The sequence below is a fragment of the Panthera pardus genome, unplaced genomic scaffold, assembly GCF_024362965.1.
Source record: "Panthera pardus isolate Hobbes unplaced genomic scaffold, ASM2436296v1 HiC_scaffold_16, whole genome shotgun sequence".
Taxonomy (NCBI): domain Eukaryota; kingdom Metazoa; phylum Chordata; class Mammalia; order Carnivora; family Felidae; genus Panthera; species Panthera pardus.
In genome coordinates, this window is record NW_026526721.1 from 151,848,145 (window position 1) to 151,873,083 (window position 24,939).

Below are 24,939 nucleotides of genomic sequence, written 5' to 3' on the forward strand. Positions count from 1 at the left end.
CCTGAGGTACTTACGGGAGGGAGGCATGACTTCTGCAACTTACTTCCAGATGATTAAGAAAAAAAAAAAAACACAGAGAATGAGAAAGCAAATGCAGCAAAGTGGGGCCGCCGGGTGATGCCGGGCAAAGGCTATGTGGGAGTTCCTTGAATTACACTTGGCAACATTTCCGGTGAGTTTAAAAAATCATTTCCAGAAAAAGAAAATTCAAATCACAAAGGTATAGGCCTGGGTGTCCACCCTACAGCTCAATCGAAGCTTTTTTTTTTTTTTTTCCCCTATTCACCCACCTAAATACCTCTCCGTCCATCCCAGCTGTCAGCCGACCGCTACCCCGATGGCGCTTCAAGGTGCGTGTGGGTCCTGGCTTGTGGAGGCAGCTGACAACCCCCAAGGCCCTTGGGGCTCGAGGATACATTGCAGAGAGAGGGGCGGGAGCACCGTGCGGAGGGCAGGAGCCGCCCTGCATCGTCCCCTCCGCCCTCACTATCGGCCCACAGATTTTCCAGGACAAGCTCTCTCTTGCGGAGTAGGTCTCGGGGCCTCTGACCACGGGCTCGGCCAGGCCCTCCGACTGCAGGGCCCTCTCCCCACGTCAGGGAATGCGACGGTGTGCTGGTGAGAAACAGCTGACTCCGTCCGACAACCCACGGGGGAAGTTTGTGAACGAATGAGCTTGGCTCAGAATCCTCACCTCTCCCGGTCTGTCTCTCCTTGGCTGTAAAAACCATCAGCTCCGACTGGATGATCCCCAGACACTCCGAGCTCTGTCTGGCCCGGTAGCCGCATAAGCGGACCTAGACTAGCGCCACCCCCGAGAGATGTGGTTCCACCCCGCGGCCTGGGGCTTCATTGCTGAACCGTTTCTTCCTCCTCAGCGTCCTGAGCCTCATCAAAGCATGACCTGGCCATGTCCTCTCCCATGTGCATAACTCTGTTATCTTTGAAAAAAAAAAAAAAAAAGAAATCCCCCTTACCTCTGAGCGGTAACGATGAAGCTAAGAACTTCCTCTTCCCCAGACACGTGGCTGGTGTCAAAGATCACGCTGAATTCATACTAGGGGGAAAAGAAAGTGACGCCTGGCGTTAGCAGGCATTCCGAACTTAACCACTACAGTCTTCTGCAGTTTATGACCTCTGGAAGCCCACTTGCATGGCAAGCTTTATTTTTCACGTGTATCTTTCTGGTTGCCAGGCCAGAGATACAGCTTTCGCAGGAAAGCCAAGCCCGGAGGGCGCTCCGGTGAGAGGCACGCTGTCCTTTTCAGCAACTGGGGTTCCCTAGGAAGTGATAGGCTTGTCCTTTAAACCAGGCACCTTTCTAATTATCACTCACACACCATCTTCCTAAAGTCTGCAACATCTGCATATCGTATCACCTGTGTCATTTACTTTGCACTTTCCCCGCCTTACTCTTTTTGTTTAAAGACTTTTTTTTAAGTTTATTTATTTTGAGAGAGAGAGCGTAGCGGGGGACAGAGAGAGACAGAGAGAGAGACCCAAGCAGGCTTCGTGTTGTTAGCAAGGAGTCCGATGCAGGGGTTGATCTCATGACCTGAGCTGAAATCAAGAGTCGGATGCTTAACCGACTGAGCCACCTAGGGGTCCCTAAAGACAGGAAACTTTCTATTCCCGATCACAGATGGGAACCAGGGTCCCTTACCATTAAGAGAGGACTGTCATAAACATAAATGAAAACAAAGCATTCTGTTGCCTGCTGAAGGCCCTGAGCCGGAAGGTCCACTCTATTTTGGTGAGAGGGAGATTAGCAAGTGACAGGAAGGTGTTAAACACATGCCAGCACTATCAGAGACCTTCTCCTGCATACGATTAGGGAGAAAGGGTGTTGACCAGGTTAATGACTGTCTCACTGAGAGTCAATGTCGTTGAGTGCAGTGTCCCTGTTCTGCCTAAAATAATCTCGGGACCTACAATCGTCTCAGGTACTCCCAGGGGTGAGCATCCTGTGACTGGGGGCAGACCGCCCTGAACAAATGGTTTTCACCAGGTACATACTGGGCATGTGTGGGAATGTGGGAGGGGCCTCTGGGTAAGGGTTATAAAACCAGGCTCCGCCACAAACGATGTGATCTTAGCCAAGACATTCAACCTCTTTGCATTTCAACAAAAAGAAGAGGTTGGACAAAGTGATTTTTTTTAGTGTTTATTTTTGAGGGGGGGGGGAGGGAGGGAAAGACAGAGGGCAAGCAGGGGAGGGGCAGGGCGGCGGGGGGAGACACAGAATCTGAAGCAGGCTCCAGGCTCTGAGCTGTCAGCACAGAGCCCAACGCGGGCTCCAACTCATGGACCGCGAGATCATGACCCGAGCCAAAGTCGGATGTTTAACCAACTGAGCCACCCAGGTGCCCCTGGACAAAATGATTCTTAAATTCCACCAAGCTCTGAGAGTCTCTGATTATTTAATATGTAAATATTTGGGTTCCTTTATGACTAATGCTAGGCACTGGTCTAACTTTGCAACACTGGACTCAACTGCCCTGAATGCTACCTGAAAATAATGGACGTTGGACCATCAAATACAATGTATACTGGACATCCCTCTCTGGACGGAAATTTCTGCTGCAGCAGGGGTTGTTAGTTTCCAGGGAGGGTGGGGCATGGAGACGGGATGGGACGCAGAGCTGGAGGACACAAAGGAAGGGAAAGTCAAGGGTCTTGTCCCAGCACAGGGTCAGAACTGGCAGGAGATCGGAATTAAACACACTAAAGACCCAGGTGAGGTCAGAAACCAAAACCAGAGACGGGGGCCTGGGAGAACGGAAGGCCGGAGACTGGGTGGGCTGGTCATGACCGAGGGAAACTCGTGGCCAAAAAAGCAAGCTGACGGTGTTATCACGAGGCTCTGCAGGTGGTCTGCAGCCTGATGAGCCACAGGGTCTCAGGCACAGGGGAGGGCAAGGTGGGCACGGAGAGAGGCAGTTCCTGTCCCCGCTGTGTCATTTCTTGGGCCTTCTCCAGGGACTCACCCCTAGACCTCCTGTCTCCAGGTTTAGGGTCGCTATGGTTTCAGCCTCTGTATGTGGGAGGAAGGTAGCGGCATTACCAAGCTGGGAAAAAATCCAACTTTCCAACATTCATACTTCTGTCGGTTCCCATGACTATTTTGAGAGTTAATGAATTTTGACAAAATTGAATGCTTCCGAATTCAACGTGGCTTTGTTTTCACTATATTCATTTTTATGACTACATACCCTCTCTTTATGGTAAGCGATCCAGGATCCGTACATGGAAGTGATAAAATTTTCCTCTTAACGTAATCTTTAAACTAAAATTAGCCAGACACACCTTAGGTTTGATTTGGGATACAGGCTGGATTTTACAATGAAATGGCAATTGCCACTGTTTTTCAATTAAGTCTATTTTCTGTTGCTGAAAAGATTTCAATTAAATTTGTGTGTGGAGGTGCCATGTATGTTTCCACAGGGCAATCATGTCCAGGGTTCAGGGTGTTCCTCCTTCTCCTCACCCTATCTGGAGTCTAAGGGGATGTGGCCAGGGTCCGGCCGGCTATTTGTATCTCGTTTTCTTTCTTTTTTTTTTTTTTTAATGTTTATTTATTTTCGAGACAGAGAGAGACAGAGCATGAGCAGAGGAGGGTAGAGAGAGAGAGGGAGATAGAGAATCCAAAGCAGGCTCCAGGCTCTGAGCTGTCAGCACAGAGCCCAACGCGGGGCTTGAACTCACGAGCTGTGAGATCATGACCTGAGCTGAAGTCGGACGCCCAACTGACTGAGCCACCCAGGTGCCCCTGTAACTCGTTTTCTAAGGGAAGCTACATCATTCCTTCTCCTGGGATGATTGTGGACAGAATGAGCAACAGAGCAGGAGAGGGGTTAGAAATCACAGATGTAAGAGCCACTGTAGTTTGGAGCAGACATATTCAATGAAGGGTCTGAGTGATTTGCTAGGAAATAAGCAAACCGTCTTTCTCACTAGAATATTCTCACAAATGGTTTGCAAAACAGCTACCAGGTACTGGGACCAAAATGCCTTGGAGATTAAAACAATTTGATTCTATGACAAGGGGGAGGGGAGGGGAGGGGAGGATTAAATTTTCATTTCTTGGGGTGGGGGGGTATGTTCGACAAAGGAATGTGAAATTTCCTTCAAATCGTAGCAGGAAAAAAATAGCTTCCATTTCAAAAGGCAGACCTGATCTTTTAGATCCTAGTTTTGCTTCCAAAAATCACATCTTCTACATATCTTTGCATATTCTTATAAGGCTGGCATACACCAGAATGTTCCATGAATGTCTGAATATACTGGACCATGACCACATTATTTAAGCTCAGAAAATTTGGGTTCCTATAAATGCCAAAGTGACTCTAATTTCTTTCACTTTAAAAAAACAAAATGCAATACCAGTATTTATGTTTTAAGAATTTTATGAGGTCTCTTCAGAAAATTTTGAGTACCCAGGGGAGTGACAGAACAGTAGGTCACTAGCCCAGACCACGTTTCTCCTATGTTGTCTCTCTCACAGTGGCATGGAATGTCCCAGAGAAAGATTTTCAAGAAGGCCAACCAGACGGGGCTTGCCAAAGTCCCAAGGCCATGGTGCGTCCCTCACATTCATGGTACGTCACGTGGATCAAAGGGGAACATGTGCCCAGGGCCCCTGGGGCGCCACTGCCCAGGGCAGGGTTGTGGAGGAAGACTGAGGGTGGGGGTGCAGCTGACCGGGCAGGTGGCTGATGGGAAGGGCCGGGGGCCTCTGTGAAGGAAGTGCCCTGTATCTGCCCCTTACCTTTGACTTGGACCTCATGAAAGGAAATCCCACGCTGCATTTGAGGAAGTCTGATTCCAACAGTTCACAGGAAATGCCCATTTCCTCCTGAAAGAGAAAAAGCACCAACGGATGGGCTGGCTGTGTGGACAGATATGTGTAAGTGGCCTCCGAGAGGCAGATCGAGACTTTAGCAAACACGGTCCTTCTTTGGGGCAGTTCCCAGACAACGGTCACTGCTGGCTCCGGTGGGAGGGGAACCTGGGACCAGGCCCAGTCCCCTAGCCCTCCTCTGGTGGCCCACCCTACCTATGGTCCCCCTGGGAAGGGAAGCAGGTACCCAGGACATTCTTAACTAATGTTTCGGCTCTGAACCCCGGTGCTCTCCTGGTAAACTGAACCAGCCGCACGTGAGCTGGATGTCTCCAAAGGTTTGGCTTAAAGACAACAGGACACTTTCTGGACACTTTCTCCTAAGCCCACACTCGAATCCTGCCTTTCAAGGTCTTGCTAGTTTTGGAAAGACAGACTCCAAGGAAAATACACACCAAGGAGGTGTGTGAGGGCTGAGCAGGGCCCCTGCAAGCCTGCCCAGGTACAAGGACAAGGAGAAGTTTCCTTGTGTAGCCCACCAGGGCTGGACCCTACACACGGTGGCCTGAGAAAGCCAGGAGAGGGGTTGTGGCGAGCTGCTGTCTTTCCACCTGTGTCTACAACACAGGGAAGCCAAGAGGCTCTTCAGAACCCACAGGATCCAAGTTACTGAAGCCAAATCAAGACTTCCAAGGGGAGACGGTATGTTGCAGATTCTGGAGAAGGCAAAGGCACAGAGCTAGCTCTTGCTGTGTGTCTAGAGGCCAGGACACCAAAGTTCAATGAGGTCATGTGCCTTCTTGGTGCATTCTAAAGCCTGTCTCCTTCTCCATTCCACAGCTCTGATTTTCTAGAGGGAATAAGCATACACGTTACTATTCTACGAACACCTTTTACTATTCTACACCTCTCTTTAAGTTGTCCCCACTATCAGGAACACTCTTTCTCAGTCCTGCTTCCAAGGCTTACTTCATGCATCTTGGCACCAAATACTCATGGGTGCCAAGTTCACACCCAGAGTATGGAAATGGCACAGGATTCAGAACAGACCCTGAGCATCTGTTGGGTTAGCTGAGTCAGCATATCACCTACCATGATCAGTGTGAAGGGCACAGGTCTGAAAGATGTCAGTCCTGTCCTTGAAGAGCTCATAGCTTAGAAAGAAGAGACCTCCCAGCAGAGAAACCGACATTTACACGTCAGAGTGAGGGGCTGCTCTTGGAGCCTAGGGGTATGTGTTGGCAATTTCCATAAGGAAACCAGAGAACAGTTTCTCAAATGCTGTCTCAAGACCTGCATATCCCAAAGATTGGTCCTAATGATTCACTGTGGTGGCTTTGTCACCATCCCCTTCCTCATACTCCTCCCTACAGAAGCAGAGTCCACATTGGCCCAAGGAGAAGCTCCTTGAAATCCTAGCTAATCAGCCTGTGGGCATCAGAGGCAGCCAGCCCAAGCCTAGGTGACGCTGACTCTCAGTTTCCCTGGCACAGTTCCCGTTCATACCTGTCATGGGTATAATTACTCTCAAGAGCATCCCAGCATGTATATAAATTACACGATTATTCAACCTAGTTCCAAACTCCCTTTGTGAAGTTCAATACCCCACTAGAAACCCCTTTCAAAGAAGGAAAGAGGTCTTCCTTCCTTCCTTCCTTCCTTCCTTCCTTCCTTCCTTCCTCCCCTCCCCTCCCCTTCTTTCTCCCTCCCTCCCTTCCTTCAACTTGAGAGGGTGAGAGAAAGTAAGAGAGAGCACACACACGTGGGCAAGAGAGCATACGAGTGTGTGTAGCAGGGGCAGAGAGAGAGAGAATCCCAAGTAGGCTCTGCAGTATCAGCACAGAGCCTGACGTGGTGTTCAATCCCACGAACCATGAGATCATGACCTGAGCCGAGATCAAGAGCTGGATGCTTAACCAACTGAGCCACCCAGACAGACGCCTCCAGGAGAGAGGTTTTCAATTCAAGTCAAAGGTCTATCTGTTCTTGAAATAAAGATTTATTGCCCCAAAGACCTTTTCAGTTTTTGCGTGAGTGTGCAGGAATGACCGGGGCTTCAAAAACTTGCTCTGGTACTTGAGAAGCCCTTGGTTTTCTTGGCCTTGGCCTAAGATTGCTTTTGATTGATTATTCAAGAGCTGCTGAATTTCTTTCTTTTTGTTAATTCCAAAATGCTAGAAAATAACATTGAAGCCAGCATTTATTGCATTAGTCTAACTCTTTCGGTCACTCTACTCAGTCTACTGGAGATTATAAAATTCTGGTTGGATCTTGGTGGGGCTAAGCAGAAAGAGCAAAAGCCACAGACCTCTCTGGGATTCAGAGCGCTCAGTGTACGATTCATGACTCATGAGCTCCTGGTGGTCCTACAGGAAGGGATATCATGCATCACCCTCCTGCTGCCTGTCAGCACCAATACAGCCCTGCTGGGGTCATTTATTTCCATACCCCGCTCTCCTACGACAGTTGTGAAGTACGCAAACACCGTGACTCCTTGTATGGATGGTGTGGGTGCTTGCCCGAGGACCCCTTTCCTACGTGGGTTCAATCAGCTCCCGGCTGAATGGGAGCCGCTTCGCCCGGGGGCTTACAACGCCCTTCCCCGCAAGGATTCTGCAGCCTGTGATTGGCATGGGTGCAAAAGGCCATCCCTCTGCCTCCAGGTGAGACCAGCTCTGCTGTGCAACTCGGGTTCCAGTGGGATTAGGTTAAAGCAGCCTCCAGCTGACAGCACATCCGTTTGGTTCCTTCCTCTGTCCCGTTCTGCTCCATTCATTCCGCTTCTTTCCAGAGCATTTCCCTAATAAATCGCTTGCACAGAAACGCCCAGCTCGGGTTCTGCTTCTGGTGAGCCTGACCTCACACAATACTCTGTAGAGCTGAGGCTCCCGGCACTGGGAGTCACTGGAAAGTACGGGGCATTTGGTCTCAGGTGAGGAAAGGGAATGCAAGGGGAACCTACAATGCTACTTGATCACGTTTAAATCCACACTCACCAAGAGAAAGCTTTCTTATCTGCAGTGAATAAAATCTGTATAGCCCCGCCCAGCCAGGGGAACAATTTACCCCAAAGCAGCATCGAGTCCTCTTTGTTCTGGCTTCACGTTATGCCCAGGGAGGAACTGAAAAACAGGCTTAATTATGGAGCCGTTCGCCCCCTTGGCTGGGGCAGGCACCTTGTAGACACAGAGAGACCCAGTGAAGTTTCAAAATAGTGATCTACTGGGGGTTGCTCATCACTTCTGCCCGGCTCTTGGTACCGTACCGCCAGGAGGTAGGTGGGCGAGGTTCCAGACCCCAGGTGTCTCCTTAGCTCTGCTTTTCCCCATGTCCCAGTCGTTGCTTACCCTGACTTTAGGTTAGAAAACACGACTTTGTCACTGTCGCAAGACTTATGATGACCAGTTCTCAGCTGACTGGGAACACGGACCAGTGAACAAACTGTCTCCCTTTGTCCCTGATTGCCAGACAGTGTAGACATCTGATGACCCAATTCAAATACGGTACAAATTTACTGCGGAGGGAAACGAAGCCCTTGCTGCAAAAAAAAGCAGGCTTTCATGAAATCAGTGAAAGTGATGTTGGAAAACTGCTGAAACCACCGAAAGCCACTGATAAATCTCGATCTGGCTGAGTTTAGGCTGGTTAACTGATAATTATCCCTGGATGACAACACTTTAAGATGCTTCCAAAGATATGGACTTAAATAAAAAAGATCAAGAGAAGTGCTTGGAAAAAATACACCCTTGTAAAATGACCCTTTTGTGATTGTCCTAAAAAAAAAAAAAGGCAAAATCTGAAACAAAGAATATTACCTTATGATATAATAGGAATATTCACACCCAAAACCTGCCTATCTAGCACTCAATTTCTTCATCTCCAAAATTAACATGTTATTTTAAAGATGCTCATAAAGCAAATAAGCTTTTGCCCTGGGTCTAAGATATCCTTGACATTATAATTCCAGTGCGACAAGGGCTGTTAAATGTAGGATAATATAAACTTATTTCCGTAATTTTTAGTTTTCTTCTTCTTTTAACAAAATATTTTAAAATGTTTTATTTATTTTTGAGAGAGAGACAGAGCACCAGTGGGGGAAGGCAGAGAGAGAGAGACAGACAGACAGAATCCAAAGCAGGCTCCAGGCTCCAGCTGTCAGCACAGAGCCCCACATGGGTCTTGAACTCACAAACCATGAGATCATGACCTGAGTGGAAGTCAGACGCTTAACCAACTGAGCCACCCAGGCAACCCTAGTTTTACTTTTCAAGTAAACACCCAATCAAATCTGAAAAAAGTTTTTTACTCTGAAATTTTGGATCTTATTTCTAAGAAGATTCACATAACTGGCCTTTTTCCCAGTCCCACTTTTCCTTGGCTAACAAGGATATCCAATACCATAAAATGGTATCGGGGCTTCTCCCTGGAGATTAAGTGATTCAATTTAAATTTTTTTTTTTGTAACCGACACGCATTACTCTCAGGATCAGGAAAACATCAATGAACATTTTCTAGAACACGTGATGAAAAGCATACTTGGTTTATGCACATTTGCCTCTGTACCCTCGATGCCTGGCACCGTGCCTGGCACTTAGGGGCTCCTGAGTTTGCATTTATTAAATGAATGGGCCTTGGATGGTCGAGGATTCGGATGGAGGGACTGCAAGAAGAAGTTCATTTGCTGGTCTGCCTGGCAGGGGCGATGCTTGCCTTGGCAAAGTCCCGCTTTCTTCCAGACATACCTCAGCTGTCCCAGGCCTGGGAGCTTGGCCGGTAGAGTCAAGCCCCAGTCCTGTTTGTAACGTGCAGTGGTTGGCAAGAAGAATCAGATAATGAGGTTAGGGAGCCTCCTTGGACTCCTTCCTCCCGATCACACGCCATCTCATTTCACTCTGGAGTGTGCTTTATTTGACTACCAACACAGTGCTCTTTGCGAGCAGCGTATCTGCAAGGTCCCGGCAAGGGTTAGGCACCCGCAAAAGTTTGAAATTTGACTTCTCATTTTCTAGCTTCCTCATGTGTCTGTCAAACTGAAGGTGACACTCATGTCCCCATGTCTGGCTGCCAGTCTAGCAATTTAGTGTTCATCTAAGATCCCTTCCTCCCACCATTTTTTTTTTTTAAGTAGGCTTCATGCCCAGTGGGGACTCCAACGCAGGGCTTGAACAGACAACCCTGAGATCAAGACATGAGATGGAGTCAGACGCTGAACCGACTGAGCTACCCAGGCACCCCCTCCCCATTCCTTCTAGGCACTTGAGGTGTGATCCTTGTGAGCTGGTGAGAGAGACCTCCATGTTAACTCAGCTAATACAGAATTTGGGTAAATTTCAGAAGCACTTTATCCCCAATTCCCTAATCAACCGAGGGCTCAGAGGTGAGCGGGGGTTCCCAATAAGTTGGCCAACTGCGTTAACATAAAGAGAGTATATTCCCAGGAAATACTTTATTGGCCCCATTTGACCGTGAGTCAGCCTGAGCCTCACCAGAAAAAACAGTCCTATTCCCAGAAGGGAATCCTTTGGGACGGGGCCCATGAAATTCCTACCCAAGAAGAAAACCACATGGGCTTACAGCATAGAAAGTGCACAAGTTAGCATCCCAACTTTAATTGCTGGCTCAGGTCTGCGACAGCTATGTGTCCTCAGGGAAATTAACCATCCTTTCCTTAAGCTTCTGTTTCCTCACCTGTCAAAGGAAGGCAAAACACCTGCCTTATAGGACTCTGCTGGTGCCGATGGCCATAAGCATGGAATCCACAGATGGCCCCTACTCAGTAATGGCTTACTACGTGCCAAGTGGCTCCTCTGTGTGGTAGCTTCCCCTCTGATGCCATTTTACAAGGAGGAAACTGGAATGCCAAGTAGGGACATCGCTTGCCCAGGCGTTCCTAGCTGGCACCGAAAGAATGGATCAGAAGGGGCCTGGGTGGGGAATACCTAACAAGGAATGGACAAGGCCCCCCTTTCCCCCTCCCCCGAAGAATCCATGGAAACCAAGCCTAAAGGCGGGGAGCACAACCCGGCGAACCTGGCACATACGTTACAGATGCCCGATATGGCTGACGGCCTGGGAAGGCCGGGTCCGTGGTGACAGACTTCCTGCCAGGCGGGAGCCGGCAGCTGAGCAGCCCAGGGCACCAGGGATCATCACCCACACACACGGGGCGTTTGGAGGAACGGGGTAAAGAGAGCGCTGCAAAACAAGTGCCTTTCTCAAATTTTGTCAAAACCCCGTTGGGCAGCCAGGGCGCAGACCATGCTGGGTTTGGTCTTTTCACGCTTAAAAAAGTGAAGCAAGCAGGAACTACTGTCGGGACAAATGTGTGGGACGGACGAACCGTGTAACTGTTAATGCAAAATTCCCCTCTGACGTGAAGTCCTAGAATCTGGTGAGGAATTTGGTGAGTGCAGTTTAAGCAACTCTGAGCCAGTCACAGGCAGGGGGATGTCAGCGGTAGGTAGGTCGGATGGTCACGGGAGGGAGGAGCAATTATCTGATCCAAGTGGAGCCAGGCGTCTTCTTCCCTTGGCCCTTAGAAAACAGTGCTTTGAAAGCTTTAAAATGAGTAAAAATATTACATTTTAAAAGCCAATATGAATTAGAAATGAGTTGAATAAGCTTATTCCTGTAACATGTCCCCCTTTGGTGCATTACATCAACCCCATATAGAGCGAATCGTTATATTTTCACAAAGTGCACACAAATAAAAACACCTCCCTCCGTGTTGGGGGTTGCTCCCTTTGGAACCACAGGGATATGAACTTGAGAATACAAACAAATAAAAAGAAATCAGCCAGCTCTAACTGAAAAGCCCAAAGTGCAAAGAAAGGTGAGTAAGCCATGCCTTTTAAGGCTTAAGACATCATGATTTGATTTTCATCTAGGAACTTGGTCCTTCTGTTAAACAGAGGCAACGTCTTGTCTTAGATTAAAAAAAAAATTTTTTTAATGTTTATTCATTTTTGAGAGACAGAGAGAGACAGAGCATGAGGAGGGGAAGGGCAGAGAGAGGGGGAGACACAGAATCTGAAGCAGGTTCCAGGCTCTGAGCCATCAGCACAGAGCCCGACGCGGGGCCCCAACCCAGGACCCGTGAGATCATGACCTGCGCTGAAGCCAGACGCTCAACTGACTAAGCCACCCAGACGCCCTCGAAGAAAGATCAGTAAGCCATGCCTTTTAAGCCTTAAGACATAATGATTTGACTTTCATCTAGGAACTTTGCCCTCCTGTTAAACAGAAGCAACGTCCTTTCTTAGATTTTTAAAAACACGCTTTCTATTCTTAGATTAAAAAAAAAAAATAGTTCCCAGATTTTGCAAATTCTTCATCAACCAACTAAGAATTCAGAGTTGAATTCTATCTCACAAATCAAATTATTTCGATTTTCTTTCACTCTTTTTTCCTCTTCCCTACAGGTTGGCTGGAAAATCAATAAGGTGAGGGCCTCTCGGAACCTGCAGGAAAGAATTTAACATCGGGGCATAAAAACAATGTATGAGTGGTGTTTGCATGAGAAAGGAATTAAGTGTTTGTAGGAATTCAGGGTTTGAGGGGGTACTTATTAAAATCCTGGCCAGGAATCTTGGTGTTAGAGATGTACTAACAGTGAAGAGTTTTACCCCACCTACAAACCTGCTTACACTCCTGTCCACTCGAAACCCATTTTCTTTTTTTTCTTTTTCTTTTTTTTTTTTTAACGTTTTCATTTATTTTGGGGACAGAGAGAGACAGAGCATGAACGGGGGAGGGGCAGAGAGAGAGGGAGACACAGAATCGGAAACAGGCTCCAGGCTCTGAGCCATCAGCCCAGAGCCCGACGCGGGGCTCGAACTCACGGACCGCGAGATCGTGACCTGAGCTGAAGTCGGACGCCCAACCGACTGAGCCACCCAGGCGCCCCTCGAAACCCATTTTCAAAGGACTGTGCCAGGAAGGGCCTTGCTACTCAAGGTGTGGTCCTTGCACCTGTAGCATCACCGACACTTGGGAAACGTGTTAGAAATGCAGATTCTCAGGTCGGACCCCAGACCTGCTGAATTGGAGTCTGTATGTTAACACGATCTCCAGGTAGCCTCTGTGATCGTGACCATGTGAGAAGCACTGCTCTACATCACTGAGCCCACCCGCTCGGGAAACAAGAGTGGAGACCACCTTCCTCATGCTCCCCGCCCTCCAGAAAAATATGCACACGGCTGCTGTTCTTTGAGGGCTACTGCGTGTGTGAGGACACAGTTTTCTGGAGCTGGAGATCTGCCCATTCTCATGTCCCTTATCTAGGTCCCCCCCACAGCAGACGCCGGGACAAGGACTGGGCTGCAAGTCCTCTATTTGGGAGGCGACCCCAGGGCAGGAATGCCACGGACGGGTGAGAAATCCGGGGCGTCTACCCTTCAACATCCGACTCTCCTTGTCTGAGTTGTCCCAGGAACGCTGACCGTCCTGCACTCCCAGCCCCTCGGTGCTTGAGCATAGCTCACGCCGACTGGAACCGGCTGGAGCCAGGGATATCATGCGCAGTTGTGTAGGCTGTTTACTGCACAAGAGACCTAGCTGAGGGGGAGAAGGGCTGAAAAGCAGCTCACGGCTGCTCTCCAATCCTGCTCCTGGCCAAGAGGCCGTGGACCACCAGAGGGGGCACTTCTCTCCAATTTGCATGACAAGTGCTAGAAAGACCATGTCTAACGTGGAAAGCTTTCTAAAAAGGACTCAGGTGGAGCCCTGACACAGACCCACTGAATCACGGCACACAGCCCAGGCAAGCATTTGCTGAACAAGCTCCCCGGGGGGTTCCAACGTGCACTAGAGTTAAACACCCTCAGAGGTTAGATTACATTATAACCACTGTTCAAGATGCAGATGGCAGGCCCCACCCTCCAGAGTGGGGTTCCTTAGAGCAGAAGCAGGGTCAGAACACGTGGATTTGGAATCATCTGAAGCACATGTACTATGCCAGCTTTTGAAACAGACCCCAAGGGCTAGGATAGTCACTGCCTTTTTGGAGGTTAAGAGATTGAGACCCAGACTGAAGGGGGTGGGGTGGGGGAAAGTGCTTTCCCTGGGTTCCAACTCGTGAGGACAGAACACCTGTCAATAGGTCCCACACTGCCTCAAACGGGAGCCTCACACACTGGAGCCCCCATGCCCTCCAGGGAGTGGCAAAGAGAGGCGAACTCCAGAGACCAAGGCCAGCGCCAACATGGGTGCCCGCCTTCTGCTGCCCCCGAGGAAGCCCATCCATTCATTCAACAAGCGTTTCTTATTTTGTCTCAAATGGGAAACAGCTCCTGCAGAATAATTCTTATGTACGAGAGACGCGTGTTTTCTGTCACGTCTCACATTCTTTTGTTCGTCCTCTCATTTAATAATTGTCTGCTGAGCAGCCCTGCTGTCCTTCGCTGCTCTTATAAGCAGGCCCCTGTTGCCTCCCAGGAGGTGCTCCCAGCCTGCGGGGAGGGAGAAGGACCCAGCTGCTGGAGGAAAGACCCCTGTATACTCACTCCTGTATGATGGCTGCCCGGGAGTGGTGCACTCGATGGGCAGAAATTGAGCTCCCTGTACAAATCCAGAACACGGAGGTCAAAAACTATTACAAATGACGAGCAACTCAAATTAAAAAATACTCTTCATAGGGGCGCCTGGGTGGCTCAGTCGGTTGAGCGTCCGACTTCGGCTCAGGTCATGATCTCGCAGCTGGTGAGTTTGAGCCCCGCGTCGGGCTCTGTGCTGACAGCTCAGAGCCTGGAGTCTGCTTCGGATTCCGTGTCTCCCTCTCTGCCCCTAACCCACTCGCATTCTGTCTCTGTCTCTTTCAAAAATAAATAAACATTGGGGCGCCTGGGTGGCTTGGTCGGTTAAGCGTCCGACTTCGGCTCAGGTCATGATCTCACGGTCCGTGGGTTCAAGCCCCGCGTCGGGCCCTGTGCTGACAGCTCGGAGCCTGGAGCCTGTTTCAGATTCTGTGTCTCCCTCTCTCTGTGACCCTCCCCCATTCATGCTCTGTCTCTCTCTGTCTCAAAAATAAATAAACGTTAAAAAAAAATGTAAAAAAAAAATAAATAAATAAACATTAAAAAAAATTTCAAAAACTACTCTTCCTAAAATGGCAAGATCTCGCTGAGGGCCCTCTTATTCAGAACTGTATCTAGCAGACTAAATAAGGCAAACAGGTCCCTGTGGGACTTACGCTCCGTTATTAATTTACTCAACAGGCATTAGTGGACTAATCTCGGGTGCCAAGCATGGAGGTACTAAGCAAGCCTTCCTGTTAAACACCAGACGTAGAGCGACTGCCTTGGTGGCTGATCTAACAGAGCAACATACACCGGTTGAGGACTCGAGGTGTAGGGAATGCCCACGGGAAGGTCAGAGAGGAGAGCACAGGCTGTATCTCAGGATGTTCCGATTGCTCACAGGCCAAGGAAAAAGCCTGGTACCAAGAACCTTGAGTATCAATACCAAGATTAGGACAAAAGCAAGTTGGGACACCCGGGTGGCTCGGTCGGTTAAGCGTCCGCGACTCTTGGTTTTGGCTCAGGTCATGACCTCACGGTTCGTGGGTTCGAGCCCTGCATTGGGCTCCATGCTGACAGCGCAGAGCCTGCTTGGGATTGTCTCTCTCCCTCTCTCCCTGCCTGTCCCCTGATCGCTCGCTCTCTCTCTCTTTCTCAATAAATAAATAAACTCAAGTTAAAAAAAATAAAAAAATAAAAAAAAGAACAAGAAGAAGCCCGTTTTACAGCACTGAACTGAGAAGGGCCCTCTGCTGTAACTAAATGCTAATGTCATGTGTCCTTTTTTGTATTTTCAAGAACGCTATGGGGAGTGTCCTGGTTTTCTAGGATTATGGTTGGCTTTCTCTATATTTGGTTTCAACATTTTCAGTTAATTGGCCAATTATTTAAAATGACTCACACACACAAAGAGTAAGGGTTGCTTTTGGTTGTTTTAATGACTAGGTTTTAAGTTTAATCTTGCTGGAGTTGTTTGTAAAAGATCTGAATTTTCCTGGTTCTCTTAAAAAAAAAAAGGTGAGCCGCAGGTTCATAACCTTTCTCGGGGCCCGTCTATTTTGAACTTGTTGTTGTGACACTCATGATGTCAGAAGCTGGCTTTGGTGGCAGGGGACCAACGCATGGACTGCCTTCTTTATTACCTCCCAAGCCCTGACGCTGCAAAAGCAATCGGCTGATCCGCACTTTCTGTGCGTCTGTCTGTCATCTCCTGGGTGTCTCCCCCACAGACAGTTTTTGCTCGTTCTTTATTCTCCCTTGGACAACGTTTTCATTTGTCTTGCTTTCCACACTGGGTTTTAGTTCCACTTCAGCGGGCTAGACTGACCACACAGCGCCCTGCTCACAGCAGAGCAGAGGAAGGGTCCACAGCGCTGGAAGGGCCCCCTTCCCCTCCCCACACACCTCTCCACACACACACACACACACACACACACACACACACACACACACACGGCCGTGCACACAGCAACTCTTTGTGAAAGGGGAGAGAGAGATGGCCGTGCTTGGGAATTCCCATCCCCTCGGGGGAACTCTTACCCTGATGGGGATGCGCTGAGATGTGATTTGTAACTCTGGGCAGAAGTTACCCACCTTCTTTCCCCCCCCCCCCGCCCCAAGAACGTCAATTCAATATACCTTGCTGGCCTCCTTCTCCACTTCCCTACTGGTTTCTCCTGGGAACACTTCCTAGTATGTTACTTTTGCAGGATGCCTTATCTCAGGATTTCAATCCAGGGAACTCAGAGACCATCAGAGAAACACCCAGGTTCCCTCCCTCTGTCTGTACTCCAGGTAGGGGGAAGGCGCCAGTGGGAACACTTCAGGATGTGAGCACATGGCCTCCCGGGCCTTAGAAAAGCTCTCATTCTCTCTAACGCACGATGCAGCGCTGAGCTGCTTTACTGGGAATGTCCGTTCCAACCGAGCAAACCGGGATCTTTTAAAACAAAGAATTCCACCCGCCCAGCGTTAAGGGTGCAAGCTAAGACGGCCGTGCAGACTTCTGTGACTCATATATTGATTTCAATCCACTTAAGTGCCTCTTAAACATAGACTCATTTAATTAACGTTCCTAAGCATTTTCTCTTTGTCCACTTTGGGAAGGAGGCCTCCCACGCTGCCTGCACCAGGCTCCGGGAAGGGGCCCTGAACGGTGGGCGGCGGGCGGGTTAAAGCCACTCTCCTCTTTACAGAGCTTTCCAGGGGGAGGGCCCCGGGGCCCCGTGAGCTTCTCGACCTGTGATTGCACAATGAGTTTTTTCACACTGCCTTGGGTTCAGGTCGTGGTTCTACCACTTGTCCAGTGGTGCCTTAAGAACGTCCCTGTAAAAACACAGAGAGGAATTCCTACCCCACCAGCTTGCTGTAAGGACTTAGCCAATCACTTTGGTGCTGCCACCGAGGTGCAGGTGGTTGCTACTCAGCTCCACCGGGGGGGCTTTTCAAGTGCTTCCTTCGCTCTGAGCTGCTACATTTGGGGGGCAAATCCTTAGGCCTGTTTAAAGCCTCTCCCAGAGCTCGACCCTCAACCTGGCTGGGCTGCCTGAAAACTAAGTGACAGAATCAACGTGCACTGAACTCTGACCACGTGGCAGGCTCCGCCCTAGGCGCTTTGTCAGGACGGACAGGTTTATGCTTCTCAACAACCCTGCGAGGTAAGTATTAGATCATCCATTTTGCAGAGGAGCATCCGGAGGCCCAGGGAGGGTGAAGGAACTGGTCCGAGGCCCCCCGGCAGCTGCGTGGTAGCACCAGAACTCGACTGGGGCCCACCGACCCCAGAGCGGATAGCTCCTCACCGGGACCAGTCTGCAAGGGGGCCTTCAGGGCACGGGGTGCGCAGGTTTTCCTTCCTCTGCTGTGCAATCACGTGCCTACAGCGCAGAGGTTCTTCAAGTCTCTTGTGCATCGGACGGACCCTGCTGGGACTCGCCCGCAGGACTTCTGATTCAGCAGGTCTGGGGAACGGTCCGTGAATGCACTTTCCTCATCGGGTCCCAGGTGATGCGGACGCTGGTGTCCCGCTGGTGTCAGGAGGCCATGCTCGGAGTAGCGCCAAGCTGCATTCTCAGAGCCACTGGCCCTGGGCACGACCCACAGTGGAGGACGGCCTCCTGAGAAGGAGTAGGACTTGGGGCGAGTGGGTGGCTCAGTCGGTTAAGCATCGGACTCTGGATTTCGGCTCAAGTCACGGTCCTGCAGGATTTGAGCCCTGCGTGTGGGCTGTGGGCTGACAGCATGGAGCCCGCTTTGGATTCGGTCTCCCTCGCTCTCTGCCTCTCCCCCCACTTGTTCGTGTTCTTTCTCTCTCTCTCAAAATAAATTAACTTAAAACAAAAAAAAAAAAAAAGAGGGAGTAGGACTCAGTCTGCTCAGCCAGTGAACAAGGGACACGGCCCCTTCCAGGGAGGCTAGGAAGTCTGTGGGGCCCCTGCTGCTGGCGTATGGGAGCCCTGCACGGGCCAACCGCTGTCACCGGGATACCCCCACGTCACCTTTCTCTACACTGCCCCTCACCCCCCTCAAGCCCCAAAATGCAGCCAGAAGATTAACATGACGGTACCGTGGTGAAGAAATGCTGAAGGGAACAGAAGGGCAGGAGGGAATAAACATTTACCGAATGTCTCCTCATGTTGGACCTTGAAGTGCCATGTTATCTGAGCCTGCCACTGTGAGGTAGGGCTCATAACCCCCACTTTACAGATGAGGAACATGAGGCCCCAGGAAGTTGGACAACTTGCCATAATGTGGGCAGCTACATCGCGATTCCAACCCTGGTCAGTTTGGCCGCTCGGCACCTAAGCTTCCTCTACCCCGGGTTGCGCCCCTGTGACCGTCTGGATGGTAGGCATCCTGTCTCAGACATAACCGGACCCGAGCAGGCGGCAGAGAGGGGCCTGGGGCCCCGTGTGGTATTTCTGCTGGAGAAGGAAACATTTCACACACAGCGTCTCAAGCCATGAAACGGACTCTGGTCTATGCAGGGTTTCCCGGCCAGAAATAAAAGGGCCAGATGGTGTCTCACCTGCCTGGGGGATCCACGGCTTATCCTCAGCCCAAATAGAAACAGCAGTGTGACTGCAAGGAGGGTGGCCCCAGGCCTTCAGAAATGGCCAGCAGATGCCTATGGTGGCAGGCAACGTGCCCATCCGTGAGCCTCAACCAGCAGCCCCCTTGCGAAGAGAGCACAGCAGGCTTTTTACAAAGAGCACAGAGAGTTTTCTTTGGCACAAGATTCAGATTTCCTGCCCTGTTCCAATGACCTCACGAGGGAAGCGCCCTCGGACCCCTCCCCAGTGCCAACAATCTCGGTTTCACAGCTCAGGCTTTCTGCTTATTTGGGGAGAGAGCTTGTTTCTTGTCTTCTCGAGGCCCTCCTCCCTCCTCCATCCGTGGCTCAGTCCTGCCCTCCTCTGTGCTTGGAGACGACAGGCTGTCCTTTCAGCTGGAACCTTCCGGATGAAGGGATACAGAGGAGGGAGGCCCCTCTGTTGCGAGCACCAACTCTGCACCTCCTCAGAGCCCTCCTGAGAAACGACACGCGGGGGAAGAATTCTGTGTTTGAATCTTACAACTGGCACTAAAAAGCAACAGGAAAAGTCACACGAACCTTGAGACGACAAAAGCTCGCACTTGGGTTGTCCAGGCCCGAGTTGTTTCAAGGGTTTCAGAGAAGAACCGGAAATTCTGGCTCCTCCCCTGGGTGGATACCATCCAATGTCACGATCCCACCATTGGCATTTTAACCCACTCATTTCTAGAGCCATTGGTCGTGTCCTAGAGTTACAAGTGGACTTAAGATGGCCACAGAGCACTTAGGAGTCAAGGCTGGGGTAGGGAGAACCTCTTCCTTCATCAACATGAGCAGGGGAAGTAGGAACCCTCAACTACTGTGTCTAAGTTGACTAAGTTGTCTAAGTTGGCTAAGTTACTCACCTGGGCTGAGCCCGGTTTCTTGCCCTGGCACATGAGGATAACAATGCTTGTCATCCAGCTTTGTGAGAACCTACCACAAATCCCCTCTGGGGAGCCAGGAACTGTGGGTGGCACTCCCCCCCCCCAACTCCCACCCCCCCGAGGGGTGGGGCATGTGACCTAGGCTAGGACTTTTATGACATGAGATTGCTCATTCACTGCAGCTTGGCAGCCATTTTGCCACCCTGAGGGGACAGCCTGTCTGAGCAATGGACCAAAATGAGAAAGAGAAGCTGACAGATGGGGAGACACTGTAACAACTTTCTGAGGCCCAAACAACAGACTGTGGCTCACGCCAACCCTAAGTTTTTTTGTTTTTTGTTTTTTTCCAGTTTGCAAAATAATAAATTGCTTTTTCACCCAAGCCAGTTTTCATCACTTGCCACAAAAAGCTTTAAAACACGTATAAGTACCTATCTCAGTGTTCTGGGAAGCAAATTAAGTAAAAGCCCTTGAAAGGGCCTAGCAGAGGGTGGTGCGGAGAGGGGTCCCCAAAGTAGGGCCATGGGCTACAGCTCTGGGGCCCAGCTCCCTGGAGGGGGCGGGGAGACTCAGCCATGATGGCTCCAGGCACCAGAGGGGGGCCGGGGGGGTTCTCATCAGAGGGTTTTAGGGGGACATGTGTTAGATTCCACACTGAGATGGAGTCTTCTATCTGGATCCCACAGAGGAATGGCCTATATCTGAAGCGGCCTCAGAGCTGACCTAATACCATCAGCCCTTTAGTTGTAAAGGTGACTCAGGTTCATTCGTGTCTGGTAGGCACGCCTAGGCTTGCGGGACCTTGAACCCCGTCCTTGTCCACCGTCATTTGGGAATGCTGCTTCTGGACCTTGGAGGGCCAAGAGAATCTTTGTTTTTAACGAGTGCCAGGAACTGTTGCTGGCAGTCTACAGACAGCACTAGCTTGTAAGTCCGGAACATCCATCCTGAATAGGGACAGTGATCTCCAAGTGTGTCTGTAAATTATTTGCTCCTCCTCCCCTCAAACCGTGGAGTCTCAGTCCCCAGCCTCTGAACGTGGGCCAGACTTACTGACTCACGTCCAAATAACATCATGTGGCACAAGTGACGGATTCTGTGTGACCTTCTGAGAGAAGGTCGTGAGCAGGTGAGCTGCCTGGTTCGCTCTGGGGAAAGTCAGCCGCCATGTTGTAAGGACACTCAGACCACCTGCTGCGGGCGCCCTGGTGCGGAAAATGTGAGGCCTCCCGCCGACCGCCACCACCAACCTGCCAGCCACGCGGGGAGCTACCTCAGAAGCAAATCCTCCAGCCCCACAGCCCAGCCAAGGCTTAGACAGCTGTAGCCCTAATCAGATCCTGATGGAGCTCTCGTGAGAGACCCTGAGCTAGAAGCATCCCAAACTGCTGACCCTCCGTGAACGATAACGACCGTGGTTTGCAGCGACTAGGTTTTGAAGTGATTTGCTGCACAGCAATAGATGCGTAGGCATCGTTAGGGCTGCGGTACAGAGACCCAGACTCAGACAGTTGGGGAAGGGGGTAGACTAAGGCCCACCTCATCTGGCTCCAAGGCCAGAGTCTTCTCCTCGTGCCCACTCCAGGGAGGGTGCTGAGTCACCAAGCCTTCCTTGTATTTTGGTCATAGGTAGGGTGACCGTGGATCCCAGTTGCCTGGGACAGTCCCAAGTTATGCCTGTTTTCCTGGGGCTAATTATTAATGATGCTCCCAGTAAGTCCCTGAAGTGTCCCAGTTTGATAGACTCTACGGTCACCCCAGAAATAAGGAACCCTCTTGGAGGACACTCTGAAGCCAGAATGACTCTGTTCAGTGTTCAAGTGACAGTCCTGCTCACTTTCCTCCCACCTGACCCACGCCTGTGAGCTCATCCTCAAACCCTATCTTATCTCATTCTCTACTTTGGGCAGGGGACGGCAGCAGGTAGGACGACACTATTTACTTCCTGGCAGTTTCCTGATGTCAAGGATTAGGCCCTGTCCTTAACTGTGAGGCAGGATGGCAACAGAAAAGCTTTGTCATCAGACAGATGGGGGGTGTAGTCCCACGCTGCCACTTGGTAGCTTGGTGACTTGGAGAAAACCACCATCGTCCTGAGCTGAGTCTTCCCCTCTGCGAAACAGAGATGACCATTCCATCTCCTGTGGATCAGCAGGGGTGCTTCCTGACACAATGTCTGTGACTGTGCCCAACAGAGTCCCTGTCACACCCTGGGTGTGCTCCTCTCCCTAGCACGGCTCTGCTGAGTCTTTGTGAAAATCAAGCCAGAGCCGGAAGCCAACCCGTACTCGGTTTTCTCTGTCACAAGAAAGAGGTGGATGGGGTCCTTTCCTCCTCCCGGTGTCATTTTCACCCAGACAGAGAGACAGAGAGGGCACAAGCAGGGGAGGGACAGAAAGAGGGAGGGAGGGAGAGAGAATCCCAAGCAGGCTCTGCACTCTCAGCGCACAGCCCGACTCGGGGCTCGAATTCACGAAACTGTGAGATCGTGACCTGTTCACAGCTGACGGAGCCCCCCAGGGGCACCCAGGGAGCATTCTTTAGAAACACCGGATTCTCGAGCTCTGCTCCCGACTTTCCAAAACCTCCCAAAGCTGTGCTCTACTTCCTCCCTATAGGATCCTTGAGTTAAGGTTGAGAAGTAAAGACAATGACACCCCCCTCCATCCCTCCTCACGTCTGCGCCTCCTGGCAGCTGCCCCCAGCAGGAAGTAGACTTCATTTTTCCACCTCGGGTCCGGGTGGAACCCGTGACTTAGTCTGACCAACAGAACGCAGCAGAAGCGATGCTCTGCCTGTGGCAGGCTTCATCTCCGGAGCGCTTGGAACTTCCGCTGGCTCTCGGGAAGCCCACGTGAGCCTGGGCTGGCCTGCTGGAGGACGAGACCACAGAGCTGTCGCTCCCATGGCCCCAGACAACTGCCCGCGGGCCTGCCGGCTCCCCACAGATGCCCCCGCAAAGTCGGAAGCTGGGCCTGGTGTTGTGGGACCACCGCCAGGGTCATGAGCAACGTAAGATGACTGTTATTGTATTGGGCCACTACAGCTGGGGGTGGTCTGTGCCAGCGATGGGTACAGAGTTGTTGTGAAGGGTACATGAGGGCCCTTGTGAGTTACTGACATCCCACCCGGCCAGCAGGAAGCACTGAGGAAGGGGTGGCCATGATGACGTGGTTGGCCACCCATCCGCCTCGCCAAGCCCATGCTGCCAGCCCAGGAAAGCCCTGGCCTGTCCCTACTCTTCTTGCTATGAAGTTACGGTCAGTTCTTCTTTGGTTAGCCCCCATGGAGAGGCAGAACGGACGTCCACAGAGGAGAGCAGAGAAAGAGGAGAGAGACAGAATATAAGAACACAACTGCAGAGTGGCTCTGAGGGGTGGGGTCCCCACTGGGCCCACTGACTCAAGCTAAGGGAGACGGGGCCCTGGAGACACGGGACGTGCACAAGAAACCCGGGCATCAACGCATTCCCCTGTACTTGTGTCCCTGGGGACCGAGGAGTGAACTCCGGAACACGGGAGAACATACCAACTCAAGATGGATGACAAAAAATGGCCATCAGTTTTATTTACTGTCCCCAAACCTTCAAAGTGCTTGAGGGTACCTCAAGTAGAAAGAAACGGGACAAAAACACAAACAGAACAAAAACAAGGGAGGTGTTTCGTAAACTTCTTCAAGGAGATGGTTTTCCTCAGTCCCACTTAAACAGAAGATAACTCACCGGTAAGACTGTTCTTTACCTCAGTATTTGTTAAGTTATTGAACCACGTTTAACTTTTTATTTGCGCTGCACTGACCTCTGTTAAGATGTTAAGATTAAAATTTCTTCAGCATTGATCTTCTTGTAAACAGAAGGAGTTTGTGGTTGAAGTAATCAATTCCTTATTTACCTTTCCTAAAGCCTGGGTTTTATTTGTTTAGCTCAAAATAAGGTCTCTTGCACAGTATAGTTGAAATGTCATAGCTTTTCAGGCATTTTCCCATTTACGTTGCTTCCTAATTTATATCTAGCGTCAAGCACAGTGATCAGGAGGAGTCAAGGTCTAGATTCAAACTCCACCCATCTCCATCCAAAACACAAAGTCCTATCTGTTTACCTCTACTTAGAATGCAGACTGTCTTCCCTTCGGGCTCATGGAAAATCTCAGGAAGGGATTACGGCCAGGAGGAGAGTTAACCAATGCTTTTGTTCAAATGGCAAAAGGCAGTTATGGGTTGAACTCGTGTTGTGGGAGCTGGTGTTGGGGTTGGGGTCAGAAACCGGTTTAGAATATGCCTCAGATGCCCTGCATCATTTACTCCTGGCCCAACTCTGATTTCAGCTCTGGCATGGCAGACGGTCCCGAGGGCATTCACACTCAACTGCGCCCTTGCCAAGGCAGGACCATCTCATCCTTCAGAGGGAGCCCTCAAACGACTGGGAGGAGCTGGTAAATGAATGCCCAGTCTCCTGTCCTCTAACCGAGATTTCTGGTGACTTTCTGCACACCTCTAGAAGGTGCAGGCACCACCAGCAGAGACCTATACTCATATGGGCTTTTCTTCCCTCCTTCCTGTTCCCTGGGACCCTGCTCCAATAAACCACCTGCACCCACATCCTCATTTCAGACTTGGCAAAGGGCAGACATCATTTGCCTGGGTGGGGGAGGGCAGTAGATCTTAGGAAAAGGAATGGTCTGGAAAACATCACTTTGGGGAAAAGTTGAATCAGAAAGCCCAACAGTCCCACCGGGGCTGAGGGGAAGACGTCCAGAGGGAGCTCACGGGGAAGAGCCATCCCGACAGCTTAAAGGGCTCACGGGCAAGATACGCAAGGACAAACGGCTCTTCTGGACAAACGGCCAGTGTGTGTGCAGGGGGAAGCAGAGCAAGAATGTAAGAAATTAACCCGCTCGGGTTCCTGTTCTGCAAAACCAAACTTCCTCTGGCCTTCCTTTCATCCTTCATATCCGTTTTGCCCCAGATGTCAAGCGCAGCCCGTGGAAACTGCCAGACTCTCGGTCAACCTTTTCATTTTCTGCCGCCTCCACTCCAAAGTCCGCTTTAGAGCACTGGTAGAGCACACTCCTTCCTTGCCAGAGAGCAAGACGGGTTCTAGAAAGCTGGGTGGACTGTGGGTTTAAG

At 50.5% G+C, this 24,939-nt stretch overlaps 1 protein-coding gene across 4 annotated transcripts in view; it reads right to left on the minus strand.

The window, feature by feature from the left end:
* The window catches only part of ITGA9 (integrin subunit alpha 9), a 357,217-nt gene that overhangs the window by 92,867 nt on the left and 239,411 nt on the right, over positions 1–24,939 (minus strand). For all 4 annotated transcript variants that reach the window (XM_053903994.1, XM_053903996.1, XM_053903995.1 and 1 more), the window contains exons 19-20: positions 4,769–4,855; positions 978–1,057 (exon numbers count right to left, since the gene is read on the minus strand). In XM_053903994.1, the coding sequence (XP_053759969.1) occupies positions 978–1,057; positions 4,769–4,855 (167 nt within the window). The remainder of the gene's footprint in view (positions 1–977; positions 1,058–4,768; positions 4,856–24,939) is intronic.